This window comes from Ostrinia furnacalis, unplaced genomic scaffold, assembly GCF_004193835.3.
Source record: "Ostrinia furnacalis isolate ACB-3 unplaced genomic scaffold, ASM419383v2 OfSCF3549, whole genome shotgun sequence".
NCBI classification, from domain to species: domain Eukaryota; kingdom Metazoa; phylum Arthropoda; class Insecta; order Lepidoptera; family Crambidae; genus Ostrinia; species Ostrinia furnacalis.
The window spans coordinates 157,242-173,764 of NW_021133788.1; the positions used below are offsets into that span (position 1 = coordinate 157,242).

General features: G+C 34.1%; 2 protein-coding genes across 8 annotated transcripts in view; one reads left to right on the top strand and one right to left on the bottom strand.

Annotated features, from left to right (window-relative positions):
- Positions 1-725: 725 nt before the first annotated feature.
- On the bottom strand, positions 726-9,126 carry LOC114357993 (sodium/hydrogen exchanger 9B2). 7 transcript variants are annotated; one of them, XM_028311840.1, is made up of 13 exons: positions 9,114-9,126; positions 5,212-5,242; positions 4,729-4,752; positions 4,348-4,381; positions 3,936-4,081; positions 3,357-3,588; positions 2,728-2,897; positions 2,241-2,455; positions 1,974-2,145; positions 1,727-1,881; positions 1,490-1,654; positions 1,048-1,234; positions 726-900 (listed from the first exon to the last, which is right to left on the bottom strand). In XM_028311840.1, exons 2-13 carry the CDS (start codon positions 5,237-5,239, stop codon positions 833-835), a joined length of 1,596 nt encoding a protein of 531 aa, XP_028167641.1. In that variant the 5' UTR covers positions 5,240-5,242; positions 9,114-9,126; the 3' UTR covers positions 726-832. The 7 variants fall into 7 exon arrangements, with proteins under 7 accessions (XP_028167641.1, XP_028167639.1, XP_028167638.1 ...); XM_028311838.1 differs by lacking the exon at positions 9,114-9,126 and adding an exon at positions 9,019-9,059; XM_028311837.1 differs by lacking the exon at positions 9,114-9,126 and adding an exon at positions 6,076-6,301.
- Positions 9,127-9,862: 736 nt separating this feature from the next.
- Positions 9,863-16,523, top strand: part of LOC114357986 (phospholipase A1) — a 31,823-nt gene continuing 25,162 nt past the window's right edge. The window contains exons 1-5 of the mRNA XM_028311826.1: positions 9,863-10,166; positions 14,166-14,280; positions 15,263-15,408; positions 15,780-15,873; positions 16,204-16,355. Of these exons, the coding sequence (XP_028167627.1) occupies positions 10,106-10,166; positions 14,166-14,280; positions 15,263-15,408; positions 15,780-15,873; positions 16,204-16,355 (568 nt within the window). The 5' untranslated portion in view covers positions 9,863-10,105. The remainder of the gene's footprint in view (positions 10,167-14,165; positions 14,281-15,262; positions 15,409-15,779; positions 15,874-16,203; positions 16,356-16,523) is intronic.

Consider the following 16,523-nt stretch of genomic DNA (forward strand, 5'->3'; position numbering starts at 1 on the left):
ATCAGTTTTTGAATATCTTGTAAAGTTTTTAATATTATGTGGTTTTACTAAATGTATGGAAGCTGGAAAAATTGAATTTTCGGATAGATCCAGTTTATTCTGTAACCTATTATTGGTACCGTTTGAAAGAGCTTGTGAAGCACTTTCAAAATCAGTAATCAGTTTTACGATATCTTGTATAGTTTACAAATAATCGAGTGAGATCACTTAACGTTTCCACCCTGTATATTTATTTCATTTATGAACAATATTAAAATGTTGTATCAAATACAAAATAAAATCATAATTTAATTCAGATCAATTATTATTAATATATTTCAGTTACTTAATGTATTATAATTTAATAAAAATACAATAAGTACGTATTATTATTATTATCCATAATCCAGATCTTTGAAATCTATTTAAGATTTAAAGTACTTTTTCTCATTCATTTTAATTATTAAGTAGGTACACAGAGTATTAGATGTATTTCGGTAAGTACAAAATTAAGTAAACAGCCCCCCTAGACAAAACGCACTTTTTGATCGAATCGAAAATCGAATCCGTCAAATTCCATACAAAAAAGGGGCTTTTCGACCACTTTTCGACTGGTTTGCGATTATAATGGCACTTTGTCTAGACCCACTGCCCCCCTAGACAAAACGCACTTTTTGATCGAATCGAAATTCGAATCCGTCAAAACTCCATACAAAAAAGGGGCTTTTCGATCACTTTTCGACTGGTTTGCGATTATAATTTGCACTTTGTCTAGACCCACAGTTTTTGTGAAAGCGTATCCAACAGCATTTTTTTTAATAAATTTTGAAATAAGTAACTAAGAAAGTAGGTCTCATAAATGAGTGGAATTATTTATAGCATCAATTGCAGTTATGTTTTCTTCCAGTTTTTTATCGGGCGCTGAAAAAAAAGAAACAATAAATAATGTTAAGCGTGATCACGTCTATAAAAATACAACTTGTCCTCTAAACCATTCTTTTGTAATATAAAAAAAATCAGCTTACAGTGGGTGTTTCAAGGGTAAATGTGATTATAATAACTGCTTACATTGCTCCTTATTCAGCAGCCTAGGCCCAGTAATGGCAATCAGCACGGCACCCAGCGGCGCTGATATCACCACGCTGAGCACGCTAACAGCGAGCAACGCCTCAGCATGTTGCTTCTCTTCCCTGACAGACCCTCCTGCAGAACCACCGTTGTTCACCAAGTAGAGGGCGGCGGGTCCTAGAGCAGCCTGGAAGTGAACCAAATAAACTATTATTGATTTTCTTTATACTACAGGTACCTACACATTGTTCGCATTGTATTGTATTTTGTATATTAAAATAAAACTAATAAAAGCAAATCTTAGGTAGGTAGGTATCCCATTGACACAATCAGTGGTAGAAACTACATCTTATATTATAGCGTCCACTTGTGACGACAATGTGACATCTGAACTATAATATAGATGTCACACTGTCGTCGCAAGTGGACGATGGACACTAACTTGTACAGTGGCTTTTGCCATCCACGTCAGCCCGATGAACAACTTTTCCTTGTTGTTGAGCCCACAACCGAAGCTCACCAAGAAAGTTGCTATGACCCGTAAAACCAAACAAGAGACCAAGCATATCGCCCCCATTTGCATGAGTTGCGGGTCCAATTCGCTTATCTAAAAAATATTTGAGAAAGTTCTTAATTAAGATTGTCCATTTAACCGTATCTTATCAAGAATTAAGCTTACCGTTATTTGAGCACCGGTAAAAGCAAACAGAATAGGCTCGAAGAATATCCACAAAATTCTAAAGATGTTGCTAACAGGGTGTTTGTTTATGGGCCATCCTTGCTTTTCCCAGTAAAATGCTGCTACGAAACCTGATGACACTATTGCAAGTGGGCCTAAACAAAAAGGAATTTATAATTATTATTTAATCAAGCACTCATACAAGCTCTTCTTTAGATAAAAGCATGATTAGAAAGTGGTTGATTACCTGCACCACTCCATTCAATGTACCCAGAAATAAATAGTGAAAAAAGCCCCCCCAAAAGCAAAAACAAAAATCTCAATGGCACGACGTAGGTGTCTCCTTTTTCTGGAACCACTGATGCTAGAGTTCCCCACAGGGACCCCAGAACGATACCGGCTATTATCGATAATGGAGCCTGAAAAATAGTAGCAGTAAATCATGAATGCTGTTAAAGTTGCATAGAATTAAAATGTAACTTGTTAAAAACTTTACCGTGATAGTTATACCTACCTTTATAATGTTGTAGGTGGTGGACCCAGTAGAAAACATGGCATTCAATATTATAGCAAATATCGCTACACTTATAGAGTCGTCTATAGCTGTGGCCGCGAGTACCAAAGTGGGTATTCCTTTAGAAACTCCATACCCCACATCTCTGAGTCTAAACAGACATGGCACCACCACTGCTGGGGAGACTGAGGCTATCATTGATCCCAGTAGAAACCCTGATAAAATATAAGTCGTTAGGGTTTTAGATAAGCTGAGGCTGATTGTTGAGTCAAGGTGCACCATATTAAGGAATGGAATGTAAATATACACATACAATTCGTGTCTTTACATCGTTGTGACTTTTTTGTAGTTTCATTATTATGATTTACACTACAAGTGCTCGTAGTTCAGTGACACCAAAGTCAACGATGCAATAAACTAAAATTTTGTGAAGATGGCCACAGAAAGATATCTTATAGATAAAGGCTATGTCAGATCATGTGCTTACCCCATATCCATGGCAAATGTAAGAGGTAATGTGTAGTAACACCAATAGCTATGCACTCCACAATCCACGGTAGAAGACCTAGCTGTAAAACGGCGGCGTAGTGCTTCTTTAGTACGTTAGCATCGAGACCCAAACCTGCCCTAGTTAAGATTATAACTAGAGCAACCTTCCTGCAAGAAAAACAACCAATCTTGATTAAGCAATTTAAGAAAGTTTTGAGAGTTAAACCGGAACCACAGTCAACACTTCAAAGCGCGGCTCTCACCTTTATTTTGTATAGGAATAAAATCGAATAAGGCAAGCATTATCAGGCTAATGCCCGTTATACCATCAATCCCTAATGTTTTTTAAGTGACCCCTATGGTAACACATAACATGAATTTTGTTTGAATAGGGGCACTTAAAATTAAGGATTGATGGTAAAAACGGGCATAAGAGTACCTAATACCTACACACTTTCTTTTGGAAAAGCGTACCTACCTAAGTATTACAACTATAATAAAATGACGTCTTATTAGATGATACCCGTTACTTAGAGCTGGTCCAGATGATGCGTTTTTACTCGCGCGTCTAGAATCGTGCAACAAACGCGTCATCTGTACCAGCTCATAGCTCCAAAGACTACAAACCTCAAGTCCTGATTGAGTTTCCTGTATTCATCTGTCATAGTGACCCATCCAAGGTTCCTGAACAGAATGCCAGTCAGCAACATGCCGATCAAAGCAGGTAGTGTGGTCAGCTTCAGCCATATCCAGCCGATTAAGTACGCTGCAATGACTAGGACGCTCATACTCAGTAGTTCTCCTTGAAAGCTGACTGGTGCTCCGATTTCCACGTAAAATATGCCCCATGTGAGTAAAACTAAAAAGACATATTTTCATAGGATAGTTAGACTAAATTCAAACAAGATATTCAGAAGATAGTGTCTAACTATCCACAAAGAAGACAGTCTTTAACTATCCACAAAGTAGTCAAAATTGAAAAAGTAAACCACAATCACGTTCACGAATGGTTTGGGAATTGGATTAAGTTTGTAGTTTTCAATATGATAGCTATAGATAGGTATCATATTGAAAACTACAAACTTAATCCAATTCCCAAACCATTGTACCTATGGTAAGACTTATATACGTAGTTAAGTAAAGAAGTAAGCTTCCAAATTACATAGGACATTAATGATCCATTTTTGCTTTAAAAAATGAACTCACAGAACATTATAATGCAGAACTGTTGTGCCGTTTGTCTGTAAGTTGAAAAGTAAGGATACGGGCACAGCCGGTTCCACCACGTTGGGCGCCAGGAAGGAGTTGAGTCCGCTTGGTGGCAGCGCAAACATATTTTCCTCCACCAATTGCTATATGAAAACATTAAAGATATATTATTATATTTATATTTCAATCAATGGTAGTGTGTTGCTAAACATAAAGCTAGAAAGTAATACACTGCCACTTTATTTAATCAGCTCCTGCCAGCTATCTTATTGAGGACGACTATCGAAGAGCATTCTTCTAAATGCAATTATGAACATAGTATTTTTATTCTATTTCCTCTTGGTAAAATTTCACTCTCACTCTTCATTTATAAATGAAAACTTCTTCTAAAATAATACTAGATACTTACTTCCCGTGGCGTTCTTCGTTATCTGTATTGTCATCTGCGTAAGAAAAACAGTTATTAATAAAAGTAAAGCGTGAGAATTAGCTCACCGCTCTTTCTAGTTGTACGTAATTATTTTCACTTAATTATATCACAGATAATATAATACTAGTATTATATCTAAACATGTCTAAAAAGTTGTAATATAATAATTTTATTATATTCATAATGAATGAATATTAATTACAGTTTCACTATGGATAACATCTAGTTTCATTTGTTTTGGGGTTAATTAGATAAAAATCCACCACCACCGAAAGTAGCCTAGGTATTAAGTACCTACTGTTATATCAACTTAGTTAACAGTAAAAACATAAACAATTAATACACGATATAGCACATTACCTATGAACGTATATACTCGAACACCTATAAACAGAAATGGTTAAATAAAACAAAGGTTATAAACAAATATACAAACTTAGTAACAAAGCATTAGAAATTAACAAAGATGTAAAATGTACAGCGTCAGCACACCGGACTAAATTTTTGTTGCAAAATCACTCTTGTTGTACATAATAAAGATTACAATGTTTAGTTTGATGTGCTACCGTCTATTTGTAGAAAGGATTAGAACAAAATATTTAGGGACGTAGACACGAATGATTGACTGTACAAATGAATTATTGTTTAAATGGTATTTATAAACAAAACAAAAAAGATTTAGCAAAGTAATGTTCTTTGACACATACATATTAAATTATTGATTATATTAAAACAAACAAATTAAACACGAAAATGTAATGGAAATCTGAATGTAGATCTGAAGATGATGAATTTTAAATATTTACATAGTGTTTATAGAATATTAATTTTTAAAATACGCACTTTTGTTGTTTTCCATGTGTGCCTCCATGACCTGGAAAAATGTTACTTATTAAGTATGTTTTAATTAAAAATAATTATGATTTATCTAAACAAAAAGTAATGTAAATTAGGTACCTATTGTTTTGTCTTGTCTGAAAACTAAACTAACATTATTATTTAATTTGCACTATAGTCCAGTAGAATTACCTTTAAATCGGAAATAATTCCTACAAAAGATTTTATTGTTTTAATGGCTTCATTAATTGCCCATTAAGACTCTCCTAAGTTTTCGACTTCGACGGAGTTGTGCTTAAGTGGTGGGGGCCCCCGAAAGCGGCGTTTTTTCGGTTTTCCGGTTATACCGCGTAAAGGACTTACTCTATCAAAAAGTGGTCTTCATGACGGTTGAAGGGCACTTAATCCTGCATTGAATAAGACCAAATTCATATGTTTTGGACAAACCGTTCTCGCGCTAATGTTCGGCAAAGTAGAAAATATACGTATAATTAATGACCCTCTCCACGTCCAATGGTTTGTTACCCACAAGCTTCCAAGTCTTGAAAAGGGCCACCTCAACCAGTGTAACCCTTCTATTTCCAGATAATTTATTTTGCACCGTCTGTAAGTTCCGGGTGATATTATTTATTATGGTAATTAATTGTTATTACTTTAATTGTCTGATAAAAAATCCATTCAGCGCAATAATAAGTAGGTACACATGAAGCTTTCCGTAAAGGTAAAGGTTTGTGGTTGCGAAGGCTTTGTGGTTGCATCAATTAAACACTAAACTTTTCTTTTGTAAATGAACTCTCATCTAGGTGTGCTAGGAATCGCCTAAATCCTCTTTCTAGTACTCGTAAGTAATCAAATTATTTAAATACTTACTGAAGTAAACAATGGTTATTCCACCACGAAATTATTTAAATTCCCTCTTATTTATAAAACAAACACTTCAGTTCGTAACTAACTTAATAAAATTTACAGACTGACACTAACTGGTCACTAAGTTATTAATATAACTTTATTTGTATGACTTATCTCGTAAATTATTAAAGTTTTCGTCAAGTTTGTGTAAGAAAAACGCGCGTGCGCGCGTTTGTCTACAGATGTGTTTATGAAACTGCGATCTCAGTGTTACCGGCTACAATGTTAATTTTGGTACAGAAGACGTCATATAAATCGGCTGAACCATTTAAGAACCTAGTAAGTGCAGCGGAGCAAATTTTACAGGAGAGCGAAAAAACGCATTTTCATTTGCCCTGCTAAGATGCTTAAAGATTTGGATAACTTCCGATGTTTATATTAAAGATTAGTTACTAAAGTATACTTTATGGAATAAAAGAATATATTTAGTTAAAAATTGCAAGTTTTATGATCTTTACTAACACTAAAAATTATTTTTTTGACAAAAGTGCCCCGTAAAAATCAAAATAAAAATCGAATATGAATCAGTACTCATGTAGTCCCCAGATTTTGATATGGTTATCGAGTGTCAGCCAACAGAACTCGAAATAATATTTTAATTACAGTAGCATTTTACCTATAGTAAGTCACATTGACCATTTTGAAACCTAGTAAGTCCATGCACTTACTAGGTTTTAAATGGTCATTGTAACTTGCTAGGTTTTGATAATGGTTTTTGCAGATTTGAATTGCACTTACTAGGTTTTTAGCAACGCGTTTCTCCGGTGTTAAGTGTAATAGAGCGATTTCTGTCTTCACATCCTGTGGAGACCTTCTAAGGTGATTTATGACAAAAAACGAAAATCTGAAAAAGTGTCCCTTACTAGGTTCTTAAATGGTTCAGCCGAAATGTGTACATTTCCGTTGCAAAATAGCTTCTATTTCAATTAAATAAGACACCACAGTGTTCGTGACGAAGTCATTTAGTACCTTTATGTACCACAACAAACCAAAAATGATACCATGATAAAGCGCGCGCATTTAACATTGGGAAATCTTCTAAAATCGTTTTCCTGTACGGATTTTGAGTGTTGAAGGAAATAGGATCCTGTTTTTATTTACTTACTAGAAATAACTGCCTTCGCGGATATTCAAAACCTGTCTATAAATTTTATCTATGAAATAAGTAAAAAAAAACTCATTCTTATGAAACGATGCAAGACTTAATGTCTTAAGATGTCCATTATTATAATTCTATCCATGAAGATAGAATTATAATATTGGACATCTTAAAACCAAATGGTCTTAAATTAATGTACTTTTAGCGTTATTTTAGAATCCTGAAGCGCACTGAAATAAGTCTCTTTCTAAACAATGTTTTATTACATAGATTACGAAGTATTTAACAACTGGCAACATTTTCAATGTTTATGTAGACATCGTGCGAAGGCTGCTTAGAGTCAAATGTCAACAAGATAAAGTATGTAAAGGAAATCATGTGAGTTTGCCTTACTCATTGAACAATTCATTCACTAATTTCACGAGATAGTATCGTGGAGTATACTTACTTATTTATACTAAACATCATCATCATCATCATTTCAGCCATAGGACGTCCACTGCTGAACATAGGCCTCCCCCAATGCTTTCCATGTTGATCGATTGGTAGCGGCCAGCGTCCAGCGCTTCCCTGCTACCTTTACGATGTCGTCGGTCCACTACTATGACTAAGAATAAATAAATAATAATGACTCGTGTCCAGGATTGGTTTTAGTCATTTTGATACAACTGATTTATACTTATTCAGTTCTTACTCCTCTTTCTGCAGTTGGGTAACACATTATTTAAGATAAATCATTATAGCCACTTTAATCAGAGCTATGAAGATATCACATGCAAAATGATGAGTAATTTTTATACTCTAAGTAATCATTAGTGTTAAGGTTTCAATATTGTGCAATACGTTGACGAAAAAACCGTTTTAATGACGTATAGATACTTGAAATTTTTTCAGCCCACTATGTAGGTATTACGTGGAACAAGGAATCGAATCCGGATCCCCGGCGCCAGACAAAAAAATAGTTTAGGTATTGATGTTGCAGAACTATAACCTATCTCAACACACAGTATCATGATGTTTTTAACGTTACCGAAGTTTCTTTAATCAAGATCAAGGGCACGTCTGCTTAAAGCACATGCGCCAGTTTATTTGTATTCACTTTAGGGCTGGCTATCTCGAAAAATTGCAACAAACAATATTCTGCATACAAAAATTGGGAATGAGGTTTCTATGCTTTCGTACCTACTTCTTAATCTTGGTTCACTCATTAATTTAGATACTAAAATTATAGGATATTCAATACAGTTATTACCTATATTGCTTTAGAATAATCAGGTGTCAGCCCTAGATTGAGTGCGCGTGATTTGTTTATTTATTGATAAACTAGCTGACCCGGCGAACTTCGTACCGCCTTAGCGTAGAGATTTTCTTAATATTTTTTTCCGTAAGAACCATCCTTGGACTTCCACAAACATTTAAAAAAAAGAATTATCGAAATCGGTTCAGCCGTTCACACGTGATGCCGTGACAACGCGAAACGGGTTTCATTTTTATATATATAGATGAAGACGACGATTCACCCAAGCATCCACTTCAGAAATAAATAAAGTATATCTATTATAATTATCTGAAAGTCAAAAGTAAATATAAAATAATAACTATGAAGTTTGATTATTTTTTATACTAGACTATAATTATGTCATTGTAGACTAAAGGACTTATACTTCTGATACTTTATTATGAGTAGGTACTAATTTGGAGGCATTGAAGTAATATTACTACGTAGTACATTATAACTCAATGTTTGGAGGTTATGTTTTCAGAGTCAAGTTAAATAAAAGCTATGACTGTACCTAACTACATACCTACTTGTCTTTATCTTATCAGTACCTAAACCACAATGGAATTCACTGAATATCCACATAAAATTAAATATTATAAAAGATTTATTTAATTTTACTGTCACTACGTTATTCACGATTTAGGTACAATACACGTACTAAACTACGTAAAGAAATAAATAGACTGTTCTAAAAATAACAAAAAAATATTAATTTAAGATAAATAAGTTTACTAATTTTAGAGCTTTTATTGAAGTTAAATGAAGAGTAGAGATTGATAGTAGTGTTAATAAAAATAAAACAGGTTTCATTCACAGATATTGGTTTCATTACACTCATTCATGAAAGGTTATTTTTATTGTGAGAAAGAAAGATTAAAATGACATTTTGATGTTTGTTAAAACATCCACCGACAATCGAATCCTAGCCTTTTATTAAAAGTTGTACTAACATAAAATATAGATGACGCTATTTCAGTTGCGGAGTGGTAAGTTGACAGCAAAAAGTTTGAATTTGTTTCTTGGCGGGAAAGTGAAGCTTTATTTTCAGAGGTTTGTTATTTTTGCTTTTTTTTTAATAAATGTAGGTACATAAAATTCTCAAAACTTAAAAAGTTTCAAAAATTTTACAAAATCCACTACGTTAGATATGGGTTAATATGGTTATAATAGGTACTAATTGATTTGGGAATTACACAAAGTAAAGTCGTTTCTTAGAGTTGAATTAAGTAGAACATAAATAATGAAGGCCATCTGTTTTACTGTACTCGCAAATCCTGAGAAACGAGTAAGTGCACAATTAACTGGAATGCGAAATGAAATAAGTTTTACTTTCTTTTCAGTGGACGCGTTTTGGTTGAATCGGTTTACGCCCGCTCCCATGCCGTTATTAGCATTTCTCCGCCGACGGAGTCACCCGCGTTCGACTGTCGCATTGAGACAAAGCCTAGGCTGCGCAGGCTTGATCGCCTTTGCTTCCGCGAAAGCGCGCGAACTGTATCAAATGTCACCGCGTTCTCAATTCAAAATTATTGGAACACATGAACGGACTGTGTGCTAGTGCTTAGAATGTAAAAAAGTAAACAAAGGAGGTTTTATGTGTAGTGTGTAAAATGTGGATGAAAAACTATGGATTGTCTTTGGTTTTCTTGTTCGCGCTCTACCTGGATGTCGGTATGTAAAATAACATTTATTTATTTAATGTTTTCTATAATTTGTTATGTTTTTAATTTAATTTATGAATTGTGAAAACATCTAAATATTTCTAAAGTATGTACTGATATCGTAATATAAAGTTAGTATTTAAAGTGTAAGTAATTTGTTTTTTCATATACTTATTTAACAATAACTCAAGCATTTCCCTCTTACATTTTTTTATGCGACTAATCAAGAATATTTTACACTTTGTATTGCTTACATTGTATTTTCACTCGCAAAAAGATATTTATTTTTGCAGTAAGCACGAATCAACCGCAAAAAATTTACCGCGCGGAACACGCACTAGGAAAATAATTCAGATACTTTTTCGCATGACATCAGGATTGGTATCTAAAAAGTATTCTTGTGTGGTAGGTAAAATGTTTACACACAATTTACTTGCAAAGTTGAAAATAATAACTTATTTAATTTAAATTACTGTAGGTAGATATTTTAAGAATAAATTTGGACTATTTTTAACCTTACCTACAAAACGTAGGTAAGGTTTAGCATGCTTTTAATATGCCAACAGTTAAATGCCTGTGTTAATGAAGTTAAAATTTTCACTTAGCTGGTTTTAATGAGCTCAAAACTGTTATTTACTTACTTACACCACATACTCGACTACATTAATTCAGAAACAACATAATAGCATTAAATGATTATGCCGCATAATCTAAATCACGAAAAAAAATTAAGTTCATTAGCTTACAAAAGAGAATAAATATTTAATAATGCACTTGTTGATTTGTTTATATAACATTAATTACTTCCTGTAAAAATAAAGAATATAATAATAATATTACGTCAAATAATTAAAACTTACCTACCTACTTGTGGCTAATTACATCGTCTTTTAGAAACGTTGTTTAAATATTTATTTACATTATGTAAAGTAAACTTTAAAATGATTATAATTAAGAGAAAATATTTAAATGATACTTAATGATACAGAACCGCGAACATTACGCGACAATCCCCATTTGACCGGTTTTCCGCACCGTTGCCCGCGCTCAGTAAAAGAGAAATTGTGTTTTTTCCACCAGATGGCCGGATAAAGCGTTTGCGCATACACAATGTAAATCGGTGATGGAATGATGATAGACAGATCATGCATACGAGAAAAACTGCTCTACATACAGCTTAGTAGTTGACATTCCAAGACCATGCTTACTTACTCTACTTCGATGGCTTAACGAATCAGTGTGTGTTAATAAAATAATAATAAAATAAATAAATTCTTTATTGACATAAAGTGTTACACTAAAACATACAACCACAGAATAATAATAAGTACTATACAACACAGTAAATGGATTACAACTATCTAGATAGGAACACAAACAGTATGTTGAGTGAATCCTGGTACCCAAGCTAAGATTTAACTTGTGTTATGGGTACCAAGGCTCTCTCTTTTTTTTTTCTTATTCTATTCTATCTTACACGATAACACTTTTTACTCTTCTTAAAACCCAGTCATCAAAATTAATGTTTTTTTTAAATTAATAGCGATGTTAAAGTTAATACTTAGGTAGGTACATAATTTGTAGGTCGAGAAAAAATATCCTCAAGGAATATTGTTTTGGCTGGCAAGCTGCTCTAAAACGCTAAAGTATGTTAATTGTTTGTTAGGTAGTGTCACCTTCTCAATTTTAATAGACACGTTACGGAAGTTTATTACGTTACCGTAATGGTAATAAACCTCACTCACTGTGCTCGTAGAATGATTTTAACAAATCAATTTGCACGCATCGATTCACGCGTGTATTGTGCGAACTACATTTCGTACACATTTAATCGAGAGTTTTTCAATTATGTCAAGCTCAGGAATAGAAATAGTTGTGGTTTAGTGTCTTTATTCTGGGTGATTATTGCGTAACTAAAACAAAGCTTTAAAATTACAGTATTATAATTTTGCCTTGTTTGTGGTAGAGCAGAGATAAAAAAGACAATAGTTTTGTGGTTTAATTTAATTGAGTCCAACATTGTTGCATTACAGCCAGATAGGATTAAAGTACTCGTATAAGTATTATGTATTTTTTGCGTTATTTGATTTTTTAAGTTTATCTTTTGAAAGTAAAAGTTGGTAGAAACAAAAACTAAGAAATCGGAACTTTCTTTCACGTCTTTCAACGTTAAGCGCTATATTGTTTTCTGCTTTTTATACATTTGTAGCTCTACTTATTTTTTAGTTCTCACTGAGCTAACAATGCCGATGTTGCGTGTTAGCAAAAGTCAAGAATTTAAGAAAAGGGTATAATTATTGTGATGTTATTTTTTGTTTCGGCGAAGAATTCATTTCGCTGATCAGCTAACGAAGCGGAAAGTGTTAAATTCGAACAAGTCTGATAATTGATAAATTATTTACTTACGTTCAGGTATCAGTTTTTCTTAATGCAATTGCATATTATAACTGTGTAAATCCATGCTCTTGCAATTAAGATAAAAACTTAACTTCATAAAATAAAGTACAATTTTAATGACCAAATTCAAATCAAAAGTGCTCATGAACTTGCCTTATCACCTTACGTAAGTCGAAAACTAGGTGAGAAACCAGTCAGAGCGTTAAGTAGGTTGCATTAAACTTGAATGCAGGTGCATCTCGTGGCCAGCATGCGGTGAAAGTGGTCCGTGGTTTATTGAGCATCCTACGAGGGGTACGTTGATGTACTTCTACAAGTACAGTTGATAGCACGTCAGAATGTACTTTTTTGTTGAAAAATCGCACTTTATTTTTACAATCAATTACAAACATTTATCATAATTATCATGTCCACACTTTCGCGTTTAATGTGTGTAGTCATTCACAACTAAAAAATAATGAATTTTATAAATATCTACGATTATTAAAATTATGCTATTACTTTTATGCTAATGATGTTTTCCTGCTACATTTTATTTTGTATGCTTACGAAATTCAGTTATCTAATAGAGCTATTTGAATGTAGAGTTTATAAATAGAATCGAGTTATATTTAATATCATTAAATTTCACTTTCTTTCTAGAGCCAGATGATTTATATGACAGTCTAATTTGCTAGGAAGAGAATGTACGCATCATGAAGCTATTTTTGGTTAAGAGAAGAAACCTGTTTGAAGGTTGATAGTGATCTTTAATTTTATAGTTATAGGCTTCAACAAGCTTCAATAAGATTAGTTAACCTAAGTCATATGATGAAAGCGGTGAAATTGGTTTATTTGTAAACGATGTTATTTTGCATTATGATTATGAATATCTAAAATAGTATGAATATAAGAAAACAATTAAAGAGTAGGTTTTACGCAATAAGACGAGGATCGATGATGAATGATGATATTCATGATTTTAGATTATGACAAATTACTCATTTACCTATATACAATTCAAAATCCATTTCGATTTACTTATTGAATTCAATACTTCCAGCTGCAGCAAAATTGATAAAGGTAGAGTTGGAGAAAATCAATACTGGTCTAGACTAATTTCCTCATTTACTTTATAAAAGCGTAACATTCGCCTTTCTAACATTAAATAAAGTCTTTACATTCAACTTGAGCTAAATACCTAACCTAGTAATCTAACTGGTTGATGTAGAGACAAGACTCGTATTATGAAACGAAGTTTAATAACTAGGTAACTCAAACATAGATTCTAGACTGTGATACGAATACCTATCTTAGATACTAATCACAAATTTGACTGCCATTTCATAAGGAACGTTTAATTGAGTGATTTGAGTCAGGGTTTATTAATTTAGAAATATGGTAACTTTTTTTCTCTATAATTTCACTCTTGACAGACGGTCCTGGTCACTTCTAGGCACTTTTTAAGGCCCGGATTTTCCGCTATGTTCATCTGGCCTCAGGTTTGTTTTAGTCCGGGCCTAAGTAGAGACTTACACAGCTTTCAGGCATACTGTTTGGAATGAATGCTAAAAGGACTGCTGTATTTACAACAGTTGTATTTGTAACAGTTGCTGATGGATTTTTATTATAGTTCCAGATGCTGAAGGCAGTTTGATGTCCATGATAGACTTTCGGTACTGGCGCTGTGTGATGAAGCGCGAGTGGAAATGTCCAGACAGTGAGATTAATTTCTTCCTATTTACACCGTAAGTATCTTTACTTATTTTCTATTTATAGTTTAGTTATTATGGCTTTAAACAAATCTTTCGATTGTTCGATAGTTGCACCATACCAATTGCTTATGATGCCGTGTCAGTTTGTTATTCTAAAAGAAATTAAGATCCTCCATCCATCCATCCATCAAGTTTTTGATTTCGATACTAAGGTTTTAGGTAGGTATTCAGTCATAATTGAAATTTGATCGAGGGAGATAAATTAGAAATGAGACGTTTCTCCATAGGTCAACACCATGACTGAGGAAAGAGAGTTTCGTTTATAAACGAGATCATTATGGCAAATAATTGACTTGGAACAGGAAATACGAATAAATTAAATGGCAAGAATTTCATCGGCCCTATAAATTGAGACAAACAACTCACCTTTTAAATATTTTAGAATATTTGGTTCAAATGGCTTCAGAAAATTTTCCACAGCACATTTGAATTTACGTATCTCAAAAAAAACACCATAATGAAATTTCATAGTAGATATAGTATCAGTCTGACTAATCAGTACCTACTTATGTTTCAAAATCAAAACTACGTACAGTTAAAATTGTACTTTTGCTGAATGTCAGAGCAGGGAACGGCCCTACCAGCAGTGGGTGGACGTGCGGTGAAACTGCTGGTGGACAGTTTAATTTACGAATTTTACTTTTATTTACTGGCTTTTATAAATTACGTCTCAACATCTCATGCCACTTGCCAGTACGGCATTCTATTGTCGAAGTTAGTATGAAAGAGACATGAATCGTTTTGAGATTTTCTGATCCAATAAACTCTAAGGCCGGGTTGCACTATCTTACTTTAACTTTAACAAGCGTCAAAAATCTGTCAAACTCCATACAAAAGCCACCGGTTATGGCTATAGATACCGTTAAAGTTAGTTGGTGCAACTCAACCTAAATGTTCCAAGACGGTTCTAGTGACCAGTCAAATAGCATTACGTATAACAGTGTTCTTCGAGCAGGGAACGCCCCTACCAGCAGTGGGTGGACGTGCGGTACCCGAAGCACCTGGTGGACTACGGCTGGAAGGCTTCCAGGAAGAACGTCCTGATCATCCACGGGTTCAACGGGACTCATAGCAAGTCACCTATGACGCTACTAAGAGATGGTGAGCTTTATAGCAATAATAATATTATTTACTGGGCTGTTGTCATATGATTCAAATTCTATAGCATTTGAATTTGCCCAATTTTTAGTTGAAGGTATGTATGTATCCTCCCTCAAGGTTTATTTGGCACGACTTTATCGTATGACATTAAGATTCTGCGAGATGAGGTAAGTTTCAGGACTTAGAAATTGCCTCCTCGACCGCTACAAAATTTACTTTCACTTACTGTATTGTATGACTAAGCATACGTTCATCTTCTATGTATTTTCGATTGCAAGCAAGTAATAAATTAATATACAAGTTGTGCTAGTCTTTTACTAAGTAAATACTTTATTATGATGTTAAACAAAAATCAATGTGAAACCTTACAGCGTACCTATCCCGCAAAGACCACAACGTGTTCATGGTGGACTGGTCGCCGCTCACCAGGTTTCCCTGCTACCTGTCGGCGTTATCTAATATGAAGTAAGTTTGTTTACTACCCACACAATCCTTTCACTCGTCTCAGTTCAATAAGCAGTTACCACCACAGATTGTGATGGTTTTGTATGCCTATTCTCTCTGTGGGATTTTTTATGTAATTTCCTTTGTTTATTGCGGTGTTGTTCATACATTATTTATCAGATAAATAACCATACATTTATGTTTTATGATGTTTTTAGTTTTAAAACTACTGGTGCCAACCTCTTTGTATCATTTTTGTACCTGTTTATTGGATCTTATACATTTCAAAAATTGATTTGTTTGATGGAAACGTTATACCATTTTGTAATTTTATGTTTCGACCGTTTTCAGGCTGACATCCCAATGTACAGCCCAGCTCTATTCATCTATAACCCTGGCTGGGGGCCTGGCCAAGATGACCACGTGCGTAGGCCATTCCTTAGGGGCACACATCTGCGGAATGATATCCAACCACCTCACCGAGAAACAGTATAAGATTGTTGGTGAGTAATTTGTGATCATCATCATCATCATCATCATCTCAGCCATATGACGTCCGCTGCTGAACAATGCTTCCCCCAATGCTTTTCATGTTACCCGGTTGGTAGCGGCCTGCGTCCAGTGCCTTCCTGTTTCCTTTATGACGTCGTCGGTCCCCCATGTGGTTGGAC